Here is a 12,767-nt window from a genome sequence, read left to right on the forward strand (position 1 = left end):
TCCAACCAGGGAGGAACCAGCATCTCTTTTGTTTCATGCATTGGCAGGCGCGTTGTTTACCACTAGCACCATCTGGGAAGCCACAACTGGCTTCGATGAATTCAAATTCGTGCATGGTACCCTGACAATACCAAAATGTCTCTATCTGAGAGTCTCCAACGCCAGGAGTAGTTTACAAAAATAGTCTAAATTGGGGGCTTCTGTCCTTCTCTCTGGAACCAGCTGCTCTTCAGAGCCTACAGTGAAGTAATCGGAAAGGAGGAGCGTAAGTAGGAAGCGCAGCAATCCTTCTCAGATATCAGGTAGTCCTAACCAAAGGTATTAAAGGAAGGCGTACATATGAAAAGGCTGGTCCTTTCCTAGTAGTATGACTTAATTTCTCTCAGCCTCCGTTTTATCAGGCATCGAAGAAACAAACACCCCGCTGCTGCTGCTAAGTCGCTTCAGTCGTGTCCGACTCTGCGCGACCCCACTGACGGCAGCCCACCAGGCTCCCCCGTCCCTGGGATTCTCCAGGCAAGAATACTGGAGTGGGTTGCCATTTCCTTCTCGAAACACCCTATTCAGGACCATTTCCCAGTCCTGCGGGCGGCGGGGAGGTGGATAACCGGTCAGCCCCAGCGAGTGGAGGAGCCGGCCGAGGGACACGCCCCCCGTCCTCCACCCGAGGGCTTCGATTGGTCCCCTTCGGAGGGGGCGGGGCCCGACTCTGGGCGATGCTTGGGCGGGGTAGGCCGCCGCGCTCCGAAGTCTCGCTGGGGTCACCGTCATGGCGGGTTGTGCCTGCGGGTTCGTGCGGGCAGTGCTCGCCTTCCTGCTGGCGCCCGCGCTGGTGACTCTGCTGGTGGCGCCGGCGCGAGGCCGGGGCGGCCGGGGCCACGGGGACTGGGACGCCGCCGAGCTGCTGCCGCCGCTGCCGCCCCGGGAGAATGCGGCGCTCGTGGCCCGCTTCGTGACAAACGTCTGTGACTGGGGCGCACTGGCCACCATCTCAACGCAGGAGGGGGTGCGCGGCCGGCCCTTTGCCGACGTCTTATCGCTCAGCGATGGGCCCCCGGGCAAGGGCAGCGGCGTGCCCTACTTCTACCTGAGCCCGCTGCAGCAATCGGTGGGCAACCTGCAGGTGAGCCGGAGGGGCAGTGTGGCTCCGCGGGGCTGGAGCGCGAGCCTTTCGACTACCGCTTAAATTCTGCTTGGAAAGGAGAGCCGGAATCGTAGAGATGAGTTTGAACTCAGCCCAAACCTCTGGATCTTCTCTCCTGCGCTGGCTAGGCGTGCATTGAAGTGAAGTGAAGTCGCTCAGTCGTGTCCGACTCTGCGACCCCGTGGAGTGTAGCCTACCAGGCTCCTCAGTCCATGGAATTTTCCAGGCAAGAGTACTGGAGTGGGTTGTCATTTCCTTCTCCAGAGGATCTTCCCAACCCAGGGATCGAACCCAGATCTCCCGCACTGCAGGCAGACGCTTTACTGTCTGAGCCACCAGGGAAGGCCTTACCTGAAACAGTAACCCTATGAGCCAGCAATTCTACAACAAAATGTAGAATTTTCAGAGAACTGAAAACATACCACATAAAATCTTGTACACAAAAGTTCATAGCTGCATTATTGACAACAGGCAAAAAGGGAAGGGAAGTAATTCAAATGTCTACCAACTCATACTGAGTGAAGTAAGTCAGAGAAGGAGAAATATCTTATGATATCCCTTATACGTGGAATCTAAAAAGAAATGATACAAATGAATTTACAAAACAGAGATTCACCGACTTAGAAAATAAACTTATGGTTGCCAGGAGGAAGGGAGTTTCACAAGGTCATGTACAGGTTGCTATACTCAAAATGTATAACCAACAAGAACCTTCTGTATAGCACATGGAAGTCTATTCAATGTTATGTGCCAGCCTGGATAGGACGGGAGTATGGGGGTGAATGGATACACGTATATGTATGGCTGAGTCCCTCTGTTATTCAACTGAAACTACCACAACATTGTTAATCAACTATAACCCAATGCAAATAAAAAGTTTTGAAAGTTTAGGGAAAAAAGATATTTCCCCCCTGCCAAAAAAGTGACTAATTCATTTCCTCATAATAAAATATCCATACAATGAAGTATTATTCAGCCATAAAAAGAAATAATAATACATGGTACAACATGGATGAACCTTAAAAATATTACAGTAAGCAAAAGAAGCCAGTCTGAAAGGCTACATATTATATGGTTCATTTACATTAAAATTACAAAATAAGCTTATCTAGAGAGACCAGAAAGCAGATGTAGTGACTGCCAAGAGCTGGCAGAGGGGGAACGGGTGTGACTGATAACTGGTATGGGCTTTCTTTTTTGGATGGTGAAAATATACTGGAATTAGGTAGTGGTGACTGCTATACAGCTTTATGAATATAGTAAAAAAGCAATGAACCAAACACTTAAAACAGATGAATTTTTATGAAATGTAAACTATATCTAAGTAGTTTCAAAAAATTACTGACTTCCACTTTTTAGTCAAGATGGAATAAGAAGAACCAGATTTACTATCACATCTGAACAACCAAAAAACAGCAGAATATACATTCTTTTTAAGTACACATGATATATTTACCAATACAGAAAACATTTACTTAGGGGACATAAAATAAGTCTTAATATATTTAAAAGACTTCAAGTTCCACATAAATATGCTCTGTGTCCAAAACAGAATTAAATTAGAAATCACTAACACAAAGAAATATTTGAAAACTATAGAATAACAGATGGTCAAAAAAGAAATCACAGAATTCCAAAATATTTTTAACTTATTTTTTGCTTTTATTAAAGCAAAACATATTTCGATTTATGGATTGCAGGTAACACAGTGCTTAAAGGCAAATTTATAGCACAAAACACCTATATTAGAAAGATAAAGTTACTATAACAATGACTTTCGCTTCCACTCTAAAAGCTATAACAAGGAGAGCAATGAAATCAAAAGTCAAAAGACAGTTGGAAATAATGAATATAAGAGCAGAAATCAATGAAAAAGAAAACAGGAAAACACAGAAAACTGATAAAACCAGAAACTGGTGCTTTGAAAAAACAATGCACCTCTACTCAGATTAATCAAGAAAAAGAAGGGGTGAATTTACTATCAATATCAAAAATGACAGCAGTTAACACATAACATCATTATGAATACTTGAGCATGTAATTGGGTTTTCACTACTCACAGTCTTGTTCTATACTTTCCCCATTCTGTGTTTTTGCAGTTACAATGCCCTTAACCTTTAATACATCTTTTCACTTTTGTGCTGATTTTGACTATCTTACAAGGCTCCCTGGAGTTTCCATATCACTCCAGGTTGCTGATATCTCCTTACACTGAACTTCAAATACACTTACCTGTATCATTCACTTGGCAGTTAGTTATGTGCTGCCTTTTGACCTCTTCTGTGTCTTTGTTTTGCATTTTTAAACCTTGTTTATGTTTGACTTTTCAACCAGATTATAAACTCACAGAGAAGGGAAAGACCTTGTCTGAGGCTCCCTGTCCCCTATTTTTGGTCTCCCTAGTGCCTTGCCTAATAGATTTTGTTGACAGCAAATTTTTGGCCTAATAATTCCAAAGAGATCTCTTTATGACTCACTGTTTTGATGGGTCACTGTGAGATGGCAAAATCCCACACACAAGACATTTGAGGTTTAAAACACTAAATGTAGCATGTGAATTTTGCTGTAATCTGTCAACAGTGCCTTTTATGAAGCTGATTTCTGAATAAGAAAGAATTAGGAATTTTGCTTATATCACATTTTTAATTTAAGAAATTCTCTTACTGCTAGAACAGGAGTGAGCAACTTCTCCAGTTTTGAAATCACATGACAGTTTCTGCTAGCATAAGATAACCAAGAAGCATGATTCAGCTATTTTCTTGCTTAAATTGTACAATTAGCTAGTTGAACCATGGTGGTATTTTTATGTATTAGTTTCACATTAGTCTAATCCTTTAGCTCTTTCAGTGAAGGTTAGAGATCAGCCTTGTATTTGGGTGGTAATGTAGTTATAATTCCTCTGGTAAGTATGGGACAAATTAGGAGTCTAAGAAAAAGAAAAGTGTTTAACATAATTCTTAGCGAGTTAGTTACTTAAAATGTGAAACAACCTCCAACACACTTTTTTTTTTTTTTTGGAGAGAGGAAAAAGATCAATCTATCCAAGTAGTAATTTTCCCAAGTGAAAGGTGGTATTTTCCAATTCATTGTTTCATGAAAGAATCGTCAAGTTCTGGGGACAATGTGAATGCAACTTGTGAAATTTATTTCCTCTCAGAGACAATATTTCACATGAGAGGTCTTCATTTTTCTCTCTACAGGAGAATCCATATGCTACATTGACCATGTCTTTGGCAGAGACTAGTTTCTGCAGAAAATATGGATTTGATCCCCAGAGTCCCCTCTGTGCTCACATAATACTATCAGGAACTGTTATCAAGGTAAATATCATGTAAGAACAGATACTGGTTTTATTTTTTTTATTTTATATATATATATTTTGACCGTATATATTTAAAGCTAAACTGCTTTAAATACTGTATGTGTCGGAGGTGGATGGGCGGGCACAGAGGCGGGTCTGCGCGGCCCTCCTGGGGCCAGGGCGGCTCCCACGCCATCTCTGTGACTACAGTTCATGATTCTAAGGTTGAGTGGCCGGGTGCTGACTGATCCTGGACTTAGTTGAACCCGTCGGTGTGGTAGCTGGGGTGGGAGTCAGCCGTGAGCTGGGTGGTCTCCGTGGCAGATGCCGGCCGGATGACGATGGCGTGTCTGCGGCCTCCCTCTAGTCGGACTGCAGCTGCGCCTCCAGGTCCTCGGGGGACACATAGAACTCGGTCTCCTCCCCCTCCGGCGCCTTGGGCTTGCACTTGCCGCAGCAGCAGAAGCAGCAGTAGCAGCAGGTGAGGAGCCCGCAGAAGATGAACAGGGCCTTGGCCCACCAGCTGGAGGGTATGTTCTTCTCCCCCATCTGCTCGGCCATGTAGAGCCCCAGGGAGCCGTAACTGTCGTAGATGTTTCTTTTCGCAGCATCCGTCAAGATGGCGTGGGCGTTGTTGATCTCCTTAAACCTGTCCGCAGCCTCCGGGTTATCAGGGTTCTTGTCAGGGTGGTATTTCAAGGCCAGCTTCCGGTAGGACTTGTTAATGTCATCCGAGGTTGCGTTCTTGTCCAGCCCCAGTACATGGTACAGGGACTGCCCAGAGGTAGAGAGTGAGCGCTGTCTCTGGTCTGCCATGGCACGCTGGTCTGCCCGCGCGCCCGCCCGCCGACTCCGCGGCTCCCCCTTCCCTGCGCGGTGCTCCTGGGCAGCCGGCCGGCGCGCTCTTCAGCCGGGCTGCGCTTCGGGACCCGGCGGCGGCAACCGCGGCGCGGGTAGTGGCAGAGGGCGCGGGAGCAGCACCGGCAGAAGCGGTGGGGGCCAGACACTGGTTTTAGAAGATCATCATGTTATTAACAGTGAAGGAAGACATATTTTGAGAATAAAATAAAATTTGTGATTGAGGTACAGAGTTAGAATATATTCTAATATGTAATTTCATAAAAACTAAAGGTTTTAATTGGTTCCTTTCATGTAGGTGTTCAATAAGATATTGAGCTATAATTGAGCAGATAGATGTTCAATAAGAAAAAGGAACTATTTTTTGAAGCTGAACAGATGTAACAGCTATTAAGCTCCTATATAAGGAACATCTGCTCAAAGTTCATACTCCTGACCATGTTGTACACTGTACAATATTTTCCATGTTTGGATTCCTTGTCTCTGTATTTAACAGTGGCTTAGAGCAGAAAGCAGATTAAGTATATTAACAGGGGAGTATGCAAAAAATCAATACACACAAATCCCTTTCATTCCTATACACTAAAAATGGAAAATCAGAGAAATTATGGAATCAATCCCATTCACCATTGCAACAAAAAAGAATAAAATACCTAGAAATAAGCCTACTTAAGGAGAGAAAAGAGCCATGTACAGAAAACTATAAGACACTGATGAAAGAAATCAAAGATGACACACATAGATGGAGAGATATGTCGAGTTCTTGGATCAAAAGAATCAATATTATGAAAATGACTAAGCAATCTATAGATTCAGTGCAATCCCAATCAAATTACCAGTGGCATTTCTCATAGAATTAGAATTAAAAAATTTCACAATTTGTATGGAAATGCAAAGACCATGAATAGCCAAAGCAACCTTGAGAAAGAAGAATAGAGCTGGAGGAATCAATCCTCCTGACTTCAGGCAAAAAGCTACAGTCATCAAGACAGTATGGTACTGCCACAAAAACAGAAATATAGACCCATGGAACAAGATAGCCCATAGGTAAGCCTACATGTCTATGGGCACCTTATCTTTGACAAAGGAGGCAAATTATACAATGGAAAAAAGATAGTCTCTTCAAGAAGTGGTGCTGGAAAAACTGGACAGCTACATGAAAAAGAATGAAATTAGAACACTTCTTAACACCATAGTCAAAGATAAACTCAAAATGGATTCAAGATGACCAGAAACTAAGAAACTCTTAGAGGAAGACATAGGCAGAACACTCTTTGATGTAAATCACAGCAAGATCCTCTATGACCATCTCTTAGAGTAATGGAAATAAAAACAAAAATGGACAAACAGACTCTAATTAATCTTAAAAGCTTTTGCACAGCAATAAAAACCATAAACAAGATGAAAAGACAACTATCTGAATGGGAGAAAACAATTGCAAATGAAGCAACTGACAAAGGATTACTTGCGGGGGTCCAGCCTCAGCAGAGTCCAGGGATACCCTCAAGATGAATGGAATCGGCGAATGAATGACACGGGAAGACCAAGCTTCGGTGAGAGAGGCCCGTAACTTTATTTTCAAAAGGAGCTTTTATACCCTGACTGGTACATAGAGGGCAATGAAAGATGCAAGGTCATGCAGAGTCAGCCCAAACACTCCAGCAGTTTTGCCCTTATCGAAACCAGGATTTTTTTCTGTATGCCTTTCCATAAACAAGGGTCTTATGTACGTTATCTTCTGGCCTGCAGGCCTGTTGACATTTTATGACCCTTTTTTGATAAAGGTTGGTCAGCCAGAAAACTTGTTTTCCCTTGAAGTGTTCTTTCTTATATCTCTAATCTGTGTCAGCCTCAGAAAGTACTAAACAGAGTTACATTCTCATGGAGCAAAGGTGCAGTGGGTTACAACAAAGAAAGAACTTATTAGCTCAAAGTTCTGATGTGGTTAATTCCAAGGCTATTACTTGTTTTTCTTACATTCCAACTATGTTAACTAATGCACTCCCAGGTGCACAATGGATAACGGATATGGAAACTTGGCAGCAAGCATTGGCCCAATAATGAAGCCCTTTACCAGTACTATTCTAATAATTTTTCACCCCTTAAAGGGCTCTATGCCCATTAAGACTTTTAGAATGTTTAGGCTTCCCGTGCCTTTCATGGTTGGGAAGTTTGTGAACAATCATGTGCGTTAGTTGTAAAAGTAAGGAAAAACCTGTCAAGCAAGCTAGAATGCCAACAGAGGGGTTAGAATAGAAATATTCCTTTCATGCCCAGGAGACGTATCAACTTAGAGCCCTGAGTTGACTTTATCCAGAGAAAGGTGGTCGGGGATAGCCCCCTGCTAACATCAGAAGAGTGGTTGAAAGGCATAATATAGTAAACAGTAGACAGACAGATTTTGGTTTCGGGGTGGATGCTCGAGCAGGTCCAGGGAGTCCCTTGAGTCCTGATCTGCCTTTGCCTGTCAGGTCTTCTCCACGTGACCTTTGTCATGGGTGGGATCTCCCGTGGTGGCTCCTGGCAGTTACTCTCCAGAATACACAGAAGTTCATGCAGCTCAACAACAGAAAAACAAAAAACCCAGTAAAAAAAATGGACAGAAGACCTAAACAGACATTTCCCCAAAGAAGACATCCAGATGGCTAATAAACACATGAAAACATGCTCAACATCGCTTATTATAGAGAAATGCAAATCAAAACTACAATGAGGTACGACCTCACACCAGTCAGGATGACCATCATCAAAAAACTACCAACAATAAATGCTAGAGTGGATGTGGAGAAAAGGGAACCCTCTTGCATTGTTTGTGGGAATTTAGATTGACCACGGCCACTGTGGAGAACAGTATGGTGATTTATTTAAAAACTAGGAATAAAACTACCATTCAGTTCAGTTCATATCAATCGCTCAGTCGTGTCCGACTCTTTGTGACCCCATGAATCGCAGCACACCAGGCCTCCCTGTTCATCACCATCTCCCAGAGTTCACTCAGACTCACGTCCATTGAGTCCGTGATGCCATCCAGCCATCTCATCCTCGGTCGTCCCCTTCTCCTCCTGCCCCCAATCCCTCCCAGCATCAGAGTCTTTTCCAATGAGTCAACCCTTCTCATGAGGTGGTCAAAGTACTGGAGCTTCAGCTTTAGCATCATTCCTTCCAAAGAAATCCCAGGGCTGATCTCCTTCCGAATGGACTGGTTGGATCTCCTTGCAGTCCAAGGGACTCTCAAGAGTCTTCTCCAACACCACAGTTCAAAAGCATCAATTCTTCGGCACTCAGCCTTCTTCACAGTCCAACTTTCACATCCATACATGACCACAGGAAACACCATAGCCTTGACTAGACGGACCTTAGTCGGCTAAGTAATGTCTCTGCTTTTGAATGTGCTATCTAGGTTGGTCATAACTTTTCTTCCAAGGAGTAAGCGTTTTTTAATTTCATGGCTGCAGTCACCATCTGCAGTGATTTTGGAGCCCCCCAAAATAAAGTCTGACACTGTTTCTACTGTTTCCCCATCTATTTCCCATGAAGTGATGGGACCAGATACCATGATCTTCGTTTTCTGAATGTTGAGCTTTAAGCCAACTTTTTCGCTCTCCTCTTTCACTTTCATCAAGAGGCTTTTTAGCTCCTCTTCACTTTCTGCCATAAGGGTGGTGTCACATATGACCCAACAATCGCACTACTGGGCATATACCCTAATAAAACTGTTGGAAAAGACACATGTATCCCAGTGTTCACTGTAGCACTATTTACAATAGCCAGGACATGGAAGCAACCTAGATGTCCACTGATAGATGAAAGGATAAAGAAGATGTGTACGTATATACAATGGAATATTAGTCATAAAAAGGAATGAATTTGAGTCAGTTCTAGTGAGGTGTATGAACCTAGAGCCTGTTATACAGAGTGAAGTAAGTCAGGAAAATGTATATTAATGCATGTATATGGAATCTAGAAAAATGGTACTGGTGAACCTATTTGCAGGGTAGGAATAGAGACTCAGACATAGAGAACAGGCTTATAGACATAGCGGGGGCAGTAGAGGGTAGGATGAATTGAGAGAATAGCATCAGAACATGTATATTACCATGTGTAAAACAGAGTGCCAATAGGAAGTTGCTGTATAGCGCAGGGAGCTCAGCCTGATGCTCTGTGACAACGTGGAGGGGTGGGGTGGAGGTTCATGAGGGAGGGGACATACCTGTACGTATGGCTGATTCATGTTCATGTATGGCAGAAAACAATACAACATTGTAAAGCAACTAATCCTCTAATTAAAAATAAATTTTAAAAATTGAAGACAAGGGAGAGTATCTATATTAAATACTAGAAATAAATTTAGATAGTTGGAGGTGAGTGCTAGAGAGAAGAGGTTAAATAAAACAGTGGGAAGGGCAAAGGGCAAGGTGTCATGAGGACTGATCTGATTGCTAAGCCAGTAGGCAGACTTGTTGACCTTGTCAATCATGAATACCTCTGCTGCTGCTGCTGCTAAGTCACGTCAGCCGTGTCCGACTCTGTGCGACCCCATAGACGGCAGCCCACCAGGCTCCCCCGTCCCTGGGATTCTCCAGGCAAGAACACTGGAGTGGGTTGCCATTTCCTTCTCCAATGCATGAAAGTGAAAAGGGAAAGTGAAGTTGCTCAGTCGTGTCCAACTCTTGACCCCAAGGACTGCAGCCTACCAGGCTCCTCCGTCCATGGGATTTTCCAGGCAAGAGTACTGGAGTGGGGTGCCATCGCCTTCTCCATGAATACCTCAGATAGGTTTTAATCATGGTCTCAAAATTCTATGTGGCTATATTTCTGGAGCTGAGTGTTCTTCAGTGGTCAGAGAAAGGGGGAGGGCAGCAGATGCACTTGAGTTCCACTGTGCTTCTTCAACAGACTTATATCCTTTATGTGCACCCATCTATGTGTTTAACATATGCATGCAGTGGGATACAAGTGCTAATGTTACACAGCATAACCACCAGGAATAGTTTATTATAGTGCTTTGTGCCAGTTACTCTGATAGCTCAAAATTGCTATTTCACAGTGAAAACTGGTACTCATGGTGGTTTCCCACTTCATTATAGTATATGTTATCACCATTTGAAATCTCCATTGTTCTCTGCATTTCTTCAAGCTTCTTTTACTGCCTCTTGATTGCTTAAGATCAAACTTTGTAGTAGATGTTAAAAGTGCTCAGCACAAAGGGGAAAAAAAGGCGAGAAAAAATTACTACTATGTGTGGTGATGAACGGCAACTGAACTTGTGATTATTTTGCAGGGTATGCATATATCAAATCTTTATATTGTATACACCTAAAACTAATACAGAGTTATATGTCAATTATTGATCAATAATTAATTTCAGAAATAATAATTTTAAAAATCAGGATTTATAACTAAATAAACTCTTTAGGGTTTGTGGAATGCTAGAATCACACATTCTTAACAGCCAAGAAAACAAAATGTTATTGCTCTAAGTAGGTTTATTTTATATGTCTTTTAGGTGAGTGAAACAGAAATGGATGTTGCAAAGAATTCATTATTCATTCGACACCCTGAGATGAAAACCTGGCCATCCAGCCATAACTGGTTCTTCGCTAAGTTGAATATAACCAATATCTGGGTCCTGGACTACTTTGGTGGACCAAAAATAGTGACACCTGCAGAATATTATAATGCCACATCTCAGTAAGTATTTACACATCATCTGTCTTTATAATATTGCAGCCCTTATCAGTGGTCCTCAATCTTCTAAAGCAAATGAGTCTTAACCATTTCCTGTACCATGGACCATTTTGGCAAGCTGGTAAGGCCTATGACTCCCCTGGGAATAGTATTTTTAATACATAAAGTACATAAGATTACAAAAGAAACCAACTATATGGATATATATTTAGAAAAATATTTCATAAAATGTGGGGTATATAAAATATGGGATATAGAATAATATGTTGGCTTTTTGATGAATACATTAAATAGTAAGTTACAGTAGAGAGTCCATAACCTTTCTGTATGTTCAGAGTAGTGAGAAGTGAATATTTTAAGACATTGGCAGCAACAGTGCCATGATATGAAAATAATCTGTAATTTCTATATTTCTGTCAGTGGCCATCACAGATACACTGTCACCACTTTGTTTATTGCCTACATTCATCATTAAAGAGGATAATACATTTCAGTTAGAGCTTAATGAAAATGAAAACCTCTTTCCATCCCAGTTTTTCCCCATCAGAGACACCCTGAACTCTATCTATAAGCTAGGACATCAGGTGGAGACTATATATTATTTTTTTTGCCTGCGCCCCATGACTTGTAGTATCTTAGTTCCATGATCAGAGTTTGAACCTGGGCCACAACAGAGAAAGAGCTCAGTCCTAACCACTGGGCTACCAGGGAATTCCCAAGACCCTGTCTTAGGTCTGTGCTTGTGGAGCCTAGTTCTGACCCATGATGGCATTTTCTCATGAGAATCAGAGCCGGGTACTTTACCCAACGTGAAGGATTCACATGCAGTCTGAGCATGTGACCCAGATCCTCAGGCCCTGGTCCTGTAGTGCCTGTGGGAGTGTGTGGTATTTCCTGCCAGGAAATGGACACTGGGCGGGCAGGAGCAATCAGAGAGAATGAAAGAGAAGAATGTAACCTGAAGATGGGAGAGGGTGGGAAAGAAGGGTGTGATCAAATTTTTTGAAATTAGGTTAGGGTTCAAATGAAGGAATACAAGGGACTGGTACTTTTCCCCAGCAACACGGGTCGCGTTGGCCTGTCTGGCAGCCTCAAGGCCTCGCGGATGGTGATGACAGTAACAGCAGCAGCAGTAGCGTCTGGTGGGCATTGTTGGCTGGTGCTAACTGGCGGCTTCCCATGTCTAAACTCACTCAACTCTCACCGCAGTCCTATGAGTTAGGTAGTCTTTTTTCCTTTGCTTTTTTTCTGATGGAGAGCTGATGCACAGAAAAGTCAGAAACTTGCTTAAAGTTTTAGGAAGCAATAGTGCTGGGATTCAAAGCCCAGCATTCTAGCTCCAAACCTTCGCTGTGTTTTGAAAGGAGGTTTTGCTGCCCCCTGGTCAGTCACATCACTGGCAGCTGGCCAGGCTCCAGTGCCAGTGTAATTTAACCTCTTTCTGCTTGTGACAGACTGGCTGCTACTTGTGGAGGTGAGAGTGTCCATGCTAAGCTAGACTTTGTAGGTTGCAGCTCAGGTTTGGGCTTAAGTTCTCAGCATTCATTTATTCTGCCTTATTATATTGTATAACAGAGCTATTGGTGAACCATTGCCTTCCCATCATGACTGTAAATCTCTTCACAGCAGAACTCAGGTTTTAGTTTTGGTTTTTCATTCCAAACTGAACCTAGGAGACTGCATGGCACAGAGTAGGTATTTAATAAACACTGGCTACTTGTCAGGCTGATCCTTTGAGACAAAGATTCTTGGCTGTTGTTTGAATAAAGAATCTAA

At 42.9% G+C, this 12,767-nt stretch overlaps 2 protein-coding genes across 2 annotated transcripts; one reads left to right on the forward strand and one right to left on the reverse strand.

Annotated features, from left to right (window-relative positions):
• The first annotated feature begins 769 nt into the window (after positions 1 to 769).
• CREG1 (cellular repressor of E1A stimulated genes 1) lies at positions 770 to 10,998 on the forward strand. Its single transcript, XM_052637143.1, has 3 exons — positions 770 to 1,123; positions 4,345 to 4,464; positions 10,810 to 10,998. Exons 1-3 carry the CDS (start codon positions 770 to 772, stop codon positions 10,996 to 10,998), a joined length of 663 nt encoding a protein of 220 aa, XP_052493103.1.
• LOC128044733 (dnaJ homolog subfamily C member 5-like) lies at positions 4,809 to 5,261 on the reverse strand. The gene has a single exon (XM_052637144.1). It carries the CDS (start codon positions 5,259 to 5,261, stop codon positions 4,809 to 4,811), a length of 453 nt encoding a protein of 150 aa, XP_052493104.1.
• Positions 10,999 to 12,767: the final 1,769 nt, after the last annotated feature.

Source organism: Budorcas taxicolor, chromosome 3 (genome assembly GCF_023091745.1).
Source record: "Budorcas taxicolor isolate Tak-1 chromosome 3, Takin1.1, whole genome shotgun sequence".
Taxonomy (NCBI): Eukaryota; Metazoa; Chordata; class Mammalia; order Artiodactyla; family Bovidae; genus Budorcas; species Budorcas taxicolor.

What these genes read in the sequence shown, in the direction of transcription:
- CREG1 (XM_052637143.1), top strand. Translation starts at nt 770, where the DNA reads ATGGCGGGTTGTGCCTGCGGGTTCGTGCGGGCAGTGCTCGCCTTCCTG. An exon ending in AATCGGTGGGCAACCTGCAG is followed by an intron (nt 1,124 to 4,344) that starts GTGAGCCGGAGG and finishes TTCTCTCTACAG; the next exon opens with GAGAATCCATATGCTACATT. An exon ending in TATCAGGAACTGTTATCAAG is followed by an intron (nt 4,465 to 10,809) that starts GTAAATATCATG and finishes TATGTCTTTTAG; the next exon opens with GTGAGTGAAACAGAAATGGA.
- LOC128044733 (XM_052637144.1), bottom strand. Translation starts at nt 5,261, where the DNA reads ATGGCAGACCAGAGACAGCGCTCACTCTCTACCTCTGGGCAGTCCCTG.